At 59.8% G+C, this 13,755-nt stretch overlaps 1 protein-coding gene across 2 annotated transcripts; it reads right to left on the minus strand.

Annotated features, from left to right (window-relative positions):
* Positions 1-751: 751 nt before the first annotated feature.
* LOC121673118 (peroxisome proliferator-activated receptor gamma coactivator-related protein 1-like) lies at positions 752-10,831 on the minus strand. 2 transcript variants are annotated; one of them, XM_042046188.1, is made up of 13 exons: positions 10,062-10,831; positions 9,764-9,916; positions 9,254-9,370; positions 6,135-8,877; positions 5,674-5,727; positions 5,248-5,308; positions 4,823-4,908; positions 3,858-4,656; positions 2,234-2,407; positions 2,003-2,066; positions 1,679-1,800; positions 1,394-1,545; positions 752-1,087 (listed from the first exon to the last, which is right to left on the minus strand). In XM_042046188.1, the coding sequence occupies exons 1-13, from the start codon at positions 10,119-10,121 to the stop codon at positions 984-986; spliced, it is 4,689 nt and encodes a 1,562-aa protein (XP_041902122.1). In that variant the 5' UTR covers positions 10,122-10,831; the 3' UTR covers positions 752-983. The 2 variants fall into 2 exon arrangements, with proteins under 2 accessions (XP_041902122.1, XP_041902121.1); XM_042046187.1 differs by having other exon boundaries at positions 9,764-9,919; positions 10,062-10,830.
* Positions 10,832-13,755: the final 2,924 nt, after the last annotated feature.

Consider the following 13,755-nt stretch of genomic DNA (forward strand, 5'->3'; position numbering starts at 1 on the left):
TGACTGCCAGCACAAGAGCAGGGTGCAGGAAAGATGCTTGGCAGCAGTCCCAAGCATACTCCCTTGGAGGCTGCCTGTGATCGCTCTTCTCCTCCATGAGCTGCAATGCACTGAGGGGGCCTAGAAAGGCATCATCCATCCCTCCCTGCCACTGTCCATCGTTTCCTGCCAAGCACCATCACACTGCACACAGCTGTAACCTCTCTACAGTCACACAAACACCTCTCCCTCAGGGGAAATCCAGAGATGAGATGTCACTCCTCTCCTTCTGGCAAGCCAGAGCAAAGCCAAGGAGCAGGCTCGAAAGGGACAGGCAGACAGGGCAGTTGGCTCGGAGCAAGTGGAGCCCTGCCCGAGTTCTGGCCAAGGGCTACAGTCTGTTCCCAGCCCACTGACGGGAGCAGCGGTGGAGTATCTTGCACTGCCCCCCCCGTGGCCATCGCGGGAGGTGCAGGTGACCCCCAAAACGGCTGGGAGCCTCGGGGTGCCAAGCCCTGCAGCCAAAAGAGCCCAAGAGACGGTCAGAGAGGTCCTCAGAGAGGCATTCACCCCGTGCCAGGCCATTGTGGGCTTCCACAGTGACAGTGATACACTTGGTGACCTCAATCCTGCCCCCCTCTTGTGCCCAGTCCACAACCTGTGCAGTATTTCATAGGGCCATATCACTGCAGAGTCCCTGGAGTCCTGAGAGGGGGACAGCCTGAACCCACACCTGGGAATAGCCCACGCAAAGGAGGAGACAAGGCAGTGCTGCTGTTTGGGCATCCGCATTTATTATATGTCTGGGGCAAGCCCAGGGCTGCCACTTGCCTGGACCGCTCCAGATGAAGGCCAACGACCCGTCCTCCTTAAATATTGGTTATAAAACAAATTTCTTTTTTTCCTTTTTCTTTTTATTAAAAACCTCATCTCTCTCTCCATACTTTTTTTGCCTTTTGTATTTGAGTATAAAAGTGGGGGCGGGTGCTCCGCCTTGCCTGTCGCTACCTCCGCAGGCTGTGCTGTGCCTGCCGCAGCAGAGTGTCGAAGTCCAGGGAGTCAAACTTGCTCTTGACAGGAGCTGGGTCGAAATCCTCCCGGTTTGAATCTGGAAGAGATGGGGAGAGGCTGTGTTGAGCCCATGGAAACACTGGCACAGTTCTGGCCATTCCCACAGCAAACTTCTTATCTTATTTCACATGCCAGCCTCTAGACCCAGAGTTGGGCCAGCCTCCAACACAGTGCTGGAGAGACAGGGAGCCCCCATTCAACCTCCCTTCAGGGCAAGACCGTTTCTGGATGTGGCTCTGCTGTCAACCCTGACTGACCCCAAGGATGGGGACTCCTACTCCTCTGGAAAGGAGAGAAGGACCCAGGGTGCCAATCCCCCAACTTTGGAGACTGTGCAACTCACCCAAGTCAGCATAGTTTCTCCTGCAGAACTGCCTGCGGCCACCAAAGCACAGGTCGAAGGGCTGCTCATCTGGGCGCCGCAGCTTGTGTCCACTCTCGATGGCAGCAAAGGCTTCCTCAGCATAGCGGTAGGTGACAAAGCCATAGTTATCCCTGACACCGGAGGAGATCAGCAGCAACAGTTACGTTTGACCCCCCTTGGTCTGCACCATCCCCTTGAGTAATGGGAAAAGGGCAAAGGAGTCATCCCTGGGAATGGACTGACCCATCTCCCCACTGCGCTTACCCCTCGGAGCGGAAATGCAGGGTACACTCCTCAATGTCCCCAAACACAGAGAAGCGGTGCCGCAGCTCCGACCGTGTCATTCTGCTGGGGATCTTGCCGATGAACACAACTCGCCGCTCCTCCTGCAGGCAGGGATGCCCTAGCCATGAGCAGGACCTCTCGGACATAGCACCCCCCTGCATGGCCACCCACCACACTGTGCCCCAGCCAGGGCCTCCCAGCAATGCTCCTGGCAAGGCTACGCCCCCATGGCTTTCTCAAGTGACAAAGGGGCTGTGGACCCCCAAATTTCCAGCCCTAGATTGCCAGCCCTCCATCACTCACTATTGCACGTTCCTTCTGGAGGATCCTCTGCCTTTGGTAGTGGTCCTGTGCATCATAACTGTATCTGTCAGGGCAGAAACCAGGCACATGAGCTAAGGAATCATGGGGGTGTCAGAAGATTGATTCCAAACACAAGGAATATCTTGAAGGAATGGGTCCATCCCTCCTCCACAGGAGGCTGGGAGATGGGTTGAGGAGAGCTCACACCCCCTGCAGGGTGGCCACACTCACCTTCTCCACCTGTTACTCCTCCTGTGGGGTGAGGGGGAACGGGACTGGCTGCGAGACGTGGACCTGGACGAGTAGGAGGATGTTGATGATGAGGATGAGGACCTGTCCCGGGACCTGCCACATGACCCACAGCTGGAGCGAGAGGAGGAGCTGTGGGAACATCTTGAGCGGTACCTGGGGGAAGGAGAGATACAGCTGAGCCCTCCCTTTGTCCAGCATCATGAGGCTCCAAAGGAGAAAAAGACCTCCATCATCCCCATGGTATCCAGCATCCCACTCAGACAGGACCCATCCCCAGGATGGGAAAGCCTCTGCCCAAGATTGCCAGGGCAGTAACAACACTACAGAAATGTTGCTCCACTTGGCTCCCAATGCCACAGAGAAAAGAGAGCAGGCTCACAGGAGGCACAGCTTCTAAAGAGCAAGAAATAGTCATGGGGGAACTGTGAAGCACAGGGCTGTGCCTGGGAGGGCCCAGGAAGGGCCAGGACTTCTGTGCTGAGCCCCACACGATGCACAGGACAACAATGGAGCCATCGCATCCATGTCGTGCTCAACAGCTGTGTGAACGGAGACTGCAAGAGCTTCTCCAGCAGGGCCAGGGAAAGCTTAAGGACAGCAGGACCGGAACACCTCTGGGATTAAGCTGTGCTGCCTCCAGCCAGAAGCCCAGTCCCTCTCCAGACATGCTGGCCATAGGTGGTCCCTGCCATGGGCAAACCCCGGCCTGGCAGGGCATGCTGCCTGGCTCTGCTACGTATTCTCCTGGAGGACTGCAAGTCAGGATGGCACAGTACATGGGGACATTATCCAGCACAAGACCAGCTGATTTGCCAGACACGTTGCTTGACAGTCCCAAAGCTGCACATCCATGGAACATGGCATTTATATACCTGCTCTTTCCAGCTCCAGCCTCTGCATTTACTGGCCATCTATGGAGGAGTCCTCGTTGGACAGGCCCCTCATGCCCAGGGACATCACCAGAACTGGCTGAACACCAGGAGAATGACAGAAAGAGAAACCCTTCACCAGCTCCAGTGCCTCCCAGCCCAGCTGGGACAGGTTGCACATCACTCAGATGCACAAGGACTCTGAAAGAAATGCATCCCACAGGGACCAAGGTGTCCCACTTTCCTACACAGCCACCTCCATAAGGAGAACAGGGAGCCTCCAAGGCTGCCAAGGCAGACAGGTTTTTCCCTGCTTGCCTCCAGCAGCTCCCTCAAGAACTCCACTGTGGCTCCTCTCATTTGAGCACCAAGGGCTGCAGCAGCCCCACAGCACAAATATGAACACCTGCCATAATACCCCAGAAAAAGCATCCAAAAGCAAAGATGCAGCCAAGGACTTGTAGCACGGACTGTGTGTTCCAGAAGGAGTATGGAAGCCTGGCTCAGTCGTGGCTTTGCAGGCACACCAGCCCAGATGTGGGCTTCAGCCAGACATGGCTGGGCAGGGTGTTGCTGCAGCTCCCCCAGCCTCTGTGAGTCAAGCATCTCTTCAGAAGGGCCACAAGGACAAAAAGAACAAATCCAGCCATCTAGTAGAACCATAAAGATGTGTCTGTGCACCTGACCACCCACTGGACAACTGCCCCAAGAGCAAGCAACAATCCACTGCTTACCGTCGCCACCGCTTGGGGGGTGGAGAGAGCGACCGTGACCGGGATCGGGAGGACGAGGATGAAGACGAAGACGAGGACTCGCTAGCTCCATCCGAACTGGAGCTGAAAGAACGGCTGGCGCGGCTCCGGCCAACCCTCCAGCTGTCAGTGGAGGGGCTGGGTGAGTCCTGGGGTCTCCGGTAGCAGCGCAGGGACCTCTTGGCAGCAGCATGGCTGGGCTGGGCACTGGGAGTCCGCACCTCCTGATCCCGGCAGGGGGATGCAGCTGGAGACAGGAGCACTGAGGTGGGGGGACTGCTACACCCAGTGGTGGCCTTGTTGGGGATGGTAGTCCGATAATCCAGGGGAGCTAGGCAGGCCATCCCCACGGGCTCCTGGCTGTGCCCCATGGTGGTGTTAGAGGCTGGTGGGATGGGCTCAGGTTGGTTCAGCGTCCGTTTGGTTAAGGAGGAGATGGGTTTGATAGTGATGTCTCGGTGGTGTTTGACATTCCAGCGGGAGCCACCCTTGGCAGGAGGCTGCGTGCCAGGGATACTGCTGCTCTCAGGCTGTGGTGTACCCAGGATGCAGTAGTCATGGTCTCCCGAGCAGACGTGGCTGGGGGCTGTGCCAGCAGGGGCTGGTACCATGCTCTTCACCTGGATCTTGTTTGAGGGCAGTGGCTTGGCTTTCATCAGCTTGGTTGTCTTCTGGGTCCCTTCCTGGGGCATGGACCCAGGTGACTTGGTCTTGGCCAGCAGTGAAACAGCAGGCAAAGGCTTCCAGAGCTGGTGGGGAGGTGTCGCTGGGGGCGTGAGGCCTGAGAGAACACCAGAATGCTTACAAGAGCAGCCCTTTGCTGCAACCCACCCAGCTGGGGCTCCCTCATGTTCTGGCCCCCCTCACTCCCCAGGGTGCCCCCTAGACACACAACAGCCCTGCCAGGACCTGGCAGACTCCCCTGCCTCGCCCTAAGTATTCATTACCTGCCACATTGGCCAGCTCAGAGGCCTGCAGGCCATCCAGGGGCTTCCTGTCCTGCTGGGTTGGTGCATCTTGCTGGGTCTCGGGCCTGAGAATGGGAAAGGAGCCTTGTCAAACACAGCAGGCAAAGCCCAGCCCCTCTCCCCACACCTGGGGCACCCACTCAATCTGCCCCACTGGCCAGTTCACGAGGACAGAAGATCCAAGAGAGCTGCAAGGATAAAACTTGCACAGCCCAATCATGCCCATCCCAGTTTTTCCCCCCTCAATGCCAGCTCTGTCACAGTCCAGTGACAAACTCAGCCCCTCCTGGGCCAACAGACACAGCCCCAGCACATTTCAAACCCTGCCAGGACTGAAAGCTGCCCTGTGCCCTTGCTCTGCTGGGCTCCACACTGGGCACCGCTGCCAAGGTCTTGGTACTCACCCAGAGCTCCCCATTAGCTGCCTTTCCTCAGGGGGCTGTACAGGAGTTTCCTCCTTCTTGGCTGAAAAGAGAACAGGTAGGTGAGAGTGGCAACAAGTGGGGGCCACAGAGCACCCCAGGAACAGCTCGGAAGCGGTTTCACAGCACCTGAAACCCCGCTCCCTGAAGATAGGAGCTGCACATCCCTTTTCCTTCACAGATACTTCCACCACCCCCTTGGTTGCCCTGAGGACCCCCAGGCGTTTCCAGAGGCCAAGGAGATGAAGGCAGAGACAGGGCAATACACCTGGGCAGGGTAACACGAGCCCACAGACAGCAGCATCTCAGCCCTCCCACTACCACCCTGCCACAGGGAGCATGGACAGCCCAGGGAGGCCAGCATGGCATGGAGGGAGCCCTGCAGGGGATGGCAGGCCAGATCCGCACCTTCAGACTTCTCAAACTGCTCCAGCAGGCTGGACAGGTCAGTGGCTTCAATCCCTGGGCCAGGAGAAAGCACAGCAAGTCAGATCAGCTAGAATTCTCCCAGCACCATAGCGATGCACCCCCGCCCCATTCTCCCCCTGCATCAGCCTCCCTGGATGGTGGGGCAAGCACTGGGGAGGAGAAGCAGTGACAGAGCTTGCAGCAGCTCTGTGTCTCCCGCAGCAGGGACAGGAGCACCCAGCTCTGCAGTCCCAGAAGGGAGTAGTTTCAGGACAGCTAGCCCAGACCATCCATTGGAGGCAACATCCTAGCAGAGTACTGGGAAGAGACTGCAAGCCTGTGGGCATAGCTTTGCCACCCTCGCCCCCAGGAAACTGGTCCTGCTACCCAGGTTGCCAGCAGCACCGCAGCCTTGCTGGCTGGTGACACTCAACCCGGCATCCTGCAGCCCTCCCACTCACCGATCTCGCTGATGAAGGCTTGCACGATGTCCTTGCTGCTGTCGCTGCGCTGGGCTGGGCTGAGGAGCGGCTGGTGCCTCCATGGCTGCACAGTGGGTGCCTTGGTGGGAAGGCTGCTCTCTCGACCTGCTTTCGGTGGTGGTGCCACAGCCTGGGAGGTGGATTTTTGGCCAGGCGACTCCTGCCCAGCAGCTGCCTTGGGCTCCAGCAGGGCTTTCTCCACTGCCTCCTTGCCTGGCCCTGCAGCCTTCTCCATGGCGTGGGTGTCAGGGGACTCCACAACAGGGGCAGGAGACACCTCTGCTGGACAGCAGATGGCAGCTGGGGGTGCCTTTGGGACCTGGTTGGGAGTTGCAGCCTGGGGCTCCTCCAGAGGCTGGGTGGGGACAGCCTGGGGGACTGGCACTGCAGGAGGGACTCTGCTGGGCTGGGCAGTGGCAGCTGAGGGGGCTGGCAGGGGCTGGGTTGGGGCTGGAGTCAGAGGGGCCTTGGGGAGAGAGCTCTCTCCTGCCAGCCGTGCCTGCCTCCTGGGGTCTGACACCCTGCCAGTTGCTGGCCTGGCCGGGCCACCTGCAGCCCCCGTGTCGCTGGCCGGGGTAGTGGGCAACTGGACAGGGAAGGCTGGTGGCTCTGGGCAGCTGAGCAGAGGGGTGGCAGGAGGCTGCCCAGGCAGAAGGGCTGTGCCAGGGTGGCTGCCAGCTGGGAAGGCAGTCGTGACCTGCACTGCTGCTCCGGAGTCCCTGTACGCAAGGGAAGGCACCGGAGGTGGCATGGGGATTCCTGGCCAGTAGGATGGTGGTGCCCACCCAACTGGGGCATAGGGGCCACCTGGGCCAAACAGAGGCGGGGGTGGCACAGGTGGAGGGGGCCAGGCCATGGCTGGAGGTGGGAGGCCAGGCACCACGTGAAAAGTACTGGAGGAGCTGGCACTGGGTGGTGGGGGCAAACCATGGCAGCCCATGGGCTGCGGGGTGAAGCAGGGCCAGGAAGGCACTGGTGGGTAAAGGGCATAAGCACCGGCAGAGGCTGGCGGCATCCCGGTGGGGGCCACCCCAGCGGCTGGGGGCACGTTGGGTGCTACAAAAGGCATTGGCGTTGATGGGGGTGGTGGAGCCATAGTGGGTGCTGGGGCTGAAGTCAGAGCAGTGGGAGCTTTGCCAGCAGGAGGAAGGACAGCAGCAGGGCTGGTGGGTTTGTCTGGTCCCTTCTGAGCACCATCTGCCTCAGTGGCAGAGCGCATGGGTGACACCAGGCAGGGGATCTCTGCCAGCTCTGTCGGAGGCTCAGGGACACTGGGCCACTTGCTGGCCACTTCCTTCTTGCCTTCCTGGCTGCCACCCATGTTGGGCTGACGGTGCAGCATGCGGATGCGGTACTCCCGTAGGCTTAGGGCCTTGGGTTTGGCTTCCTTAGGCAGGCCCTCACTCGGCTCTGCTGCTGGCAGGCTCTGGGCAGGCTCCAGCCCCACACCTTGCTCTGGGGGCTGAGAGGCAGCCTCCGAGACCCCACTGCTCTGTTCAGCAGATGGCTGTGCATCTTCCTGGCTCTCAGTCTGGTATGTCAGGCTGGGACATGCAGCTGCTGGCTGCCCCTCCATGCTTGGTGCAGTCTTCTCTAGGGGCACCAGAGTCTTGTTCTTCTCCAGGGCCACATTCACCATTTCTGGTGCTGGCTCCTTCTGCAGCTCCTGCTTCACCTTCTTGGGGAGGAAGGCCCCTGCTGTGCTCCGAGGCCTGCCCCGGGGTCGCGGTGCCCGCTCAGCATGCAGCTCCATCTGCCCCTCCTTCCGGGCTCGTTCCAGCTGCTGTGCCAGGAAGTCTGAGACCTGAACAGAGGGACACGCTGCCCGCTGCCGGCTGATGGCTGGCTGGACAAGAGGCTGTCCAGAGCCAGTGGAACGGAGCCGGTGGGCTACACAATCCCTGCCAGGCCTGGCCTGCTTGCTTTGGTCCTCCTCTGCTTTCTTTTTCCGACTCTTCCTTGCTCTCTCACGGCCCCGTCCCTTCTCAGAGCATTCACGTTTTCCACCTGCTGGGGCCTCTGTGCTGTGCCAGGAGCTGCTGTTGGGATGCGAGGCTCCACGTGCTGCTGTCTCCGGTGGGGAGGTGCCCTCTGGGGTACTGCATGAAGGCTCCTTCCCAGGCAGTTTCTCCTCCTCCTCCTCTTCCACCCCATTTTCCTGGGTTGGAGCTCCTGGCAGGTCCCCTTGATCTTCTGGGATTGACTCTCTAGTACTCTCTTCTGCTGCCAGGAGCTGGGGCTCCAGGTCATGGGAGCTGGGAGTGAAGGGCTGCAGGACCACAGGGATCTCCACACTCTCTCCCTCGCCAGGCACAATTTCCAGCAAGACAGGACTGCTCAGAAGTTCCTTGGCTACAGGCTCAGTGTCAGGGTCCAGGCACACAGTGAAGGTGGGCAGGCAGTAGGGGTGCATGGACTTCACGAGCTCACTCAGGGACACATCACCTGTGTTGATGATGCAGGGGTCTTCATGCTCCTCCAGCACTGCCCCAGCCTTGCTCACACAGAAATCCACAGCCTCCATGCTGCTGTCTAGCTCCAGGCTCAAGGTTGCCTCCTCCTCTTCTTCCTCCCCATCACTGCGCTGAGGCAGGGGCTGCTCTCGGGCTCGGTTCCGGCCCACCTTCCGCTCCACCCTCGGGGTGCTGCAGACTTGCTTCTTTGGCAGCATTGGGTCCTCCAGGCCATGAGCAGCACGGTCCCAGGCCAGTTCTGTGTCAGTCTGGGAAGGGGGACCACAGCAAACATCAGTTCTTGGGCTTTTACCAGCGCCCCCCCCAGGACAGCCAACTGTGGGTCTACTGCAACTCTACAGCAAAGCCCCATGGCAGACAAAAAGCTGGGACACATTTGACCTGCCCAGTAAGACACAACAGAGCTGGAAACCCGACACTCCTATGGGAGCATCCCCAGTCCCTGGCACCCACCACCTCAGGAAGACCCTGCTCCCACTGCTACTGGTGCCTTGCAAAAGCATCTCTTCCTGGAAAGGATGCCTGTGCCAGGAGGGAAGGCTGGGGCTGGGGGCTGCAGCAGGGACAGTTATCCCAGCACCACCCCAACACTGCTGCCTCAGCTTCCCCTGCTCAGCTGCTCACCTTCCCAACCACAGAGACACTGCTGCTGCTGCTGAGAGGCCTGAGAGTCTTAGGCTGTTCCAGGGTAGGGCTCTCGCACTCCAGCAACGGGCGGGATAAGGTGAGAAACTTCTGAAACTGGAAAGATGGACAGAAAATGAGACAGTGGCAGGTCCATGCTGCTGGAGGGGACAGGCCATGCCCAGCCCCACAGTGCCCACGTGCTTCACCCCACAGAGCCCAAGAGGAAACAGCTCTGTTTCACCCACAACACACACAGCTCCCATTGGGGACATGCTTCTCCCCAAAGCCTCTGGCACATCTTTGGCTCTACATAAAGACCCAAGGCGAAGGCATGGCCCCCCCAGAGCCCTTCTCTCACATTGGAACCATCATGAGAGTACATCTCAGAGTACTGGGGACCAGGGTCCTACTATTTCAGGGCACCATCATGCTAGGACCTAGCAGAGCCCTGCCTGAACATCTTCCCATGGGCTCTGGGGGTCAGGCTGGATCTGCCCCCCAACTCACCGAGGGATTCTCCCGCTCACGAGGCGAGGTCAGCAGCTCGGCATCCATGATGGTGTCAAAGGGGGACAGGGTCTCATCATCCGTGCTGTCCAGGATCTCTGTGATGGCAGTCAGCAGGGACAGCTCGTTCTGTGCATCCAGGCAGGCCCTGCTCTGCTGCAAGGGTAGGGACATTCTCAGAGGGCAATGGGATACAACCACAAGACCTGGACATGGAGGACGCTGCCACCACTCCCACCCATGCCACCACCAGGGCCAGCCCGGCCGCCACATCCTGCATCTGTGTGTGAGCTCCCACCTCGCTCAGAGAAAGATCCTCAATGATGGAGATCACAGAGGAGTCGAGATAGTTCTGCATTGTCCCCAGGATCTCTTCAGCTTCTAAGATGGTTTCTGCATCCAACGATGTTAAATTCAGGTCATCCTCCTCAATGGAAAAGCACTGTCGAGGAGTGTGGGGAGCCAGGTTAACACTTTGCACAGCCCCACTACCAGCACTGATCTCCTTGCAGTACACACGTGCTCCCAACAACCTGCACTACAAATAGTGGCTGGGCACCCCCAGCACCCCAAACATGCAGGGGAAGCAGGTGGGACACAGCTGCAGATCAGAAGGTGGCACAGGGGACCTTCCCCCTTGCTTTCAGGAGAGTCCACTGCACAAAGACTTGTGCTGCTTTCATCCCGAGACCCTTCTGATTACCCAGGATGCCTCCACACCAAAAATTTCTGCCTGATTCACTCTGCATGACTGGGAAAGATGAATGGATAAAACCCCCAGGCTCTGCCCAACACCACACACTGGTCATGCAGGACAGGGAGGGGACAGGCAGGCTCCCACCACCTCATGGACTGTCACGTGCTCCTCCAATTCCAGTTGTTGGCGCTTCAGATAAGCCCAAAACCATTACGAAATTCATAACAAAAGTGCAGGAGTCAGCAACAGGGGTGCAGCCAGCTGCTACTGCCAGAGTCCTACCCCAATACCTCTGCTGCAGGCTACAAGGGGACATGGTCTGTGCTTGCAATCCAGGACCAAACCAGCTTTGTTACTCTTCCTCCTTCAAATTCCCAACCCCGCATCCTTTCCAGTCCCCCAGCCACCTCCAGGGATGCTTGGGTAATTCTGAATAACTTCAAGAAAGTATTTGCACCGCACTCCAGGGTGCCACACAATTGTGCTGCAGGATGTCCAGATGCTGGGCGAGGCAGCTGAGCAGAGCTGCAGGACATACAGAGCAGAGCAGCAGCACAGATGTGTTACCGGCACGAGACAGGATGTGAATTCCTGTTTGTAGATGGGCTTAGGCAGAGAGATAATGGAGACTGGGAAGATAAGGCCACCAAGGACAGAGCCCTGGGAGAGTACACCTCCCTCCCAAAGCTAGCTAGGAGCAGCCTGTGACCCATCTTCCTGCCCTTGGAGCAGCACCAGCACTGTGAGAATACAGCTGAACCTTGGGGGATGCACATCTGATGCAGCTCGTGTTTCACATAGGTACCACAGCTGGCATGAGCCTATGCCCATGCAGAACAAAATGTACCTTGTCCCTATAGAGAACCTGCTAATAATTTGAGATCCTCTTCTAGCAAGCAGTAAACTGAACCAGAGAGACAGCAGGAATTTCATTAAATAGGTGTTTCTAAAATACGACAGCACCAAAGCCACATGCCCAAACCCCTGGTCCCTGGGGCTCTTCAGAGACTTGCTCCGGTAAGACAGAGCAGGCACCTCTGGCCACAGCACAGCCAGGAGCCCTGTGCAACCTTAGAACACAGGCACCCCAAGACCAGGCTGGGAATCAAAGCCGGAACACCCACAGCAATGCCCCGAAGCTACTCATCCCAAATTGCCCTGGTCTGTGACGTGGGAGCCCGAAAGACCAGGAGTCTGCAGTGCTTTGGGGCTCAGCAGGCAGCTTGGCAGCCCAGACTAGCCTCTCCCAGGGCCCTCTACCTGGAAGTGGAGCCCACCAGTGACACCAGGACACCACTCCACCCCACCATGCAGATCAGGCTATGGAGCAGTTTTAGAGCAGTTTTACCACTCAGCATCTCCAGTCCCCTCCCTCGCCAGTGCTGGCTGTCGGTCAGAGCACAGCGCAGAGCCTGCTGGCAGCCCTCTAGGCGCAGCCTGGCTGTGATTCCCGGCCAATCCTCATGCAGATACTGGGAGAACATCCAGGCTCACACACCCAGCCCCGGCGTGCAACCCTGAGTCAGCGGTGACCGGCAGGCAGAAGCACCCGGGCCACCGGAGCAGCCAGCAGGATGGAGCATCAGCAGCCCAAGGACGTGGGGATCATCTGACCCCTGCCTGGTGATGGCGAAGGGAACCGGGGGACACCCCGGGGCTGCACAGCCCTGCCCATCTAGCCACAGGGCTGGCTCTCCCCAAGGAAAGCATGTAATAAGAGGTTTCCAGCTGTAATCAGCGCTGGACATTTGGAGGGAGGGAAGTAAAACCCTTCCACTCAAATGGCCTCTTCCTGCGGCTCCTGCCCGCAGCCCGGGAGGGAGGGAGGGAAACCTCGCATGCCTTCCTCGACTCCCTTGACTCAGCGCCTTGCAACAAGGAGTCCCACAGCCGTGAGTCACCGGCCTGGGCTGTGACTCCCTTTGATCCACCTGGGGACAGGCACCTCCTGCAGCCCTCATCGCTTGAGCATCGCTTGGCTTGTGCGTCGGGGCGGGGGTACAAACCAGCCCAGCCTGCTCCTGTGTCCCTGCCCGCTCTCCTCCCTGCCAGAGACCCCTGTCACTCCTCACCCGGAGGAGAGGGGGAAACCCCCGTGCCTTTCACAGCTCCCTGTGTTTGCTTCACAGCAGCGCAGCGGGGAAGAGGGTCACGGGAACGTTCAAGGACAGGCTTCAGCTCTGGCCACGCTGTGCCCAAGCAACCAGCACTGCCGGGGAGAAGGGAGGATGCCCACAGCCTCAGAGAGGGCTTTGGCACGCGAGGTGCTGGGATTGCAGCTAACTGCTTGCAATGGACACAGTCTAAGCGTGGCCACTAGCTCTTGCGGCACCCACCCGGCGCAGGGTACACCACTGCGCTCGCTGCTCTGGTCCCCGGAAGGGACAACGGAGGCCCCCGCAGGCCGCTGGTGACACGTGTGCCCGGCGTGCTGCGGCTACGCCCCGAGCACAGGGCGGCCATGGTCTCCGGCTGACTGCCAAGGCCGCTCTTACAGCGCCGGAGCTGCCGGCAAGAGCGTGGGGTGATCCCGGGAAGCCGGGGGGCTCTGCCCGGTCAGCGCGGCACAGCCAGATGATGCTCCGTGGATTCCTCTGCTGCTTTCGGAAAACATCAGCCGGGAACACACCCCTATTCCCCCATATGCAGCCCACTCTGCTCGCGTCGGGGAGGGGCGAGACGGGGTCGGCATCCTCCAGCCCGGGCTCGGCATGGCGGGGGGGGGTGTTCTCCCCTGCAGCCCCTCGGCCACACAGGAGGACCCTGGCGGAGGCAGAAGCCTAAGGCTTCCCACAAAAAATCCCGACAAACGCACAGCGCAGGTGCCCTCGAGTCCCCTCCTGGGGTGCTGCATCCCCACGCTCCCCGTCCAGACAGCAGCGCACTCGCACCCAGCCCAGCCCCGGCAGGGCCCACTGAGGCCGGTGACAGCGGCAGCGCCGCTCCCCACACCTGCCCCGGCGCGGGAGCTTCTTGCTACGGGATAAGCCCCGGGTACGGCTCGGGGAACCTCCCCTGGCCCGGCGCGGGCCACATTCTGCACCCTAAGCTCCTGCCGCCGAAACCGGCGGGTGTCGGTGTCCCAAACCGCGCCAGCCCAAGCTCCCCACGGCCGCAGGTGCCAGAGGGCGGCGCCGGGATGGAGGGACCGTGGGGGAATGACTCGGGCGGCATCCCTCTGCCCCTCACTACCCAAGGCCAGGGTGTCTCCCGCAGGGGGCACCAAGCCACCCGTCCCGCAGAGTCCCGTGGCCGTGGCGGCCCCCCCGCCCCAGAATCTCCGCGCCCACACCCC

This window comes from Corvus kubaryi, unplaced genomic scaffold (genome assembly GCF_017639235.1).
Source record: "Corvus kubaryi isolate FWS band 111438036 unplaced genomic scaffold, C.kubaryi_AGA036_p1.0 65204, whole genome shotgun sequence".
In the NCBI taxonomy this organism is placed as follows: Eukaryota; Metazoa; Chordata; class Aves; order Passeriformes; family Corvidae; genus Corvus; species Corvus kubaryi.

Bases quoted from the DNA above. Each gene is read 5' to 3' on its own strand.
- LOC121673118 (XM_042046187.1), bottom strand. From the start codon at position 10,121: ATGCAGAACTATCTCGACTCCTCTGTGATCTCCATCATTGAGGATCTT. The intron at 2,408-3,857 runs GTAAGCAGTGGA...TCCTTCCCCCAG, and splicing joins CCCCCCAAGCGGTGGCGACG to GTACCGCTCAAGATGTTCCC. The intron at 1,088-1,393 runs GTGAGTTGCACA...CATCTCTTCCAG, and splicing joins GAGAAACTATGCTGACTTGG to ATTCAAACCGGGAGGATTTC.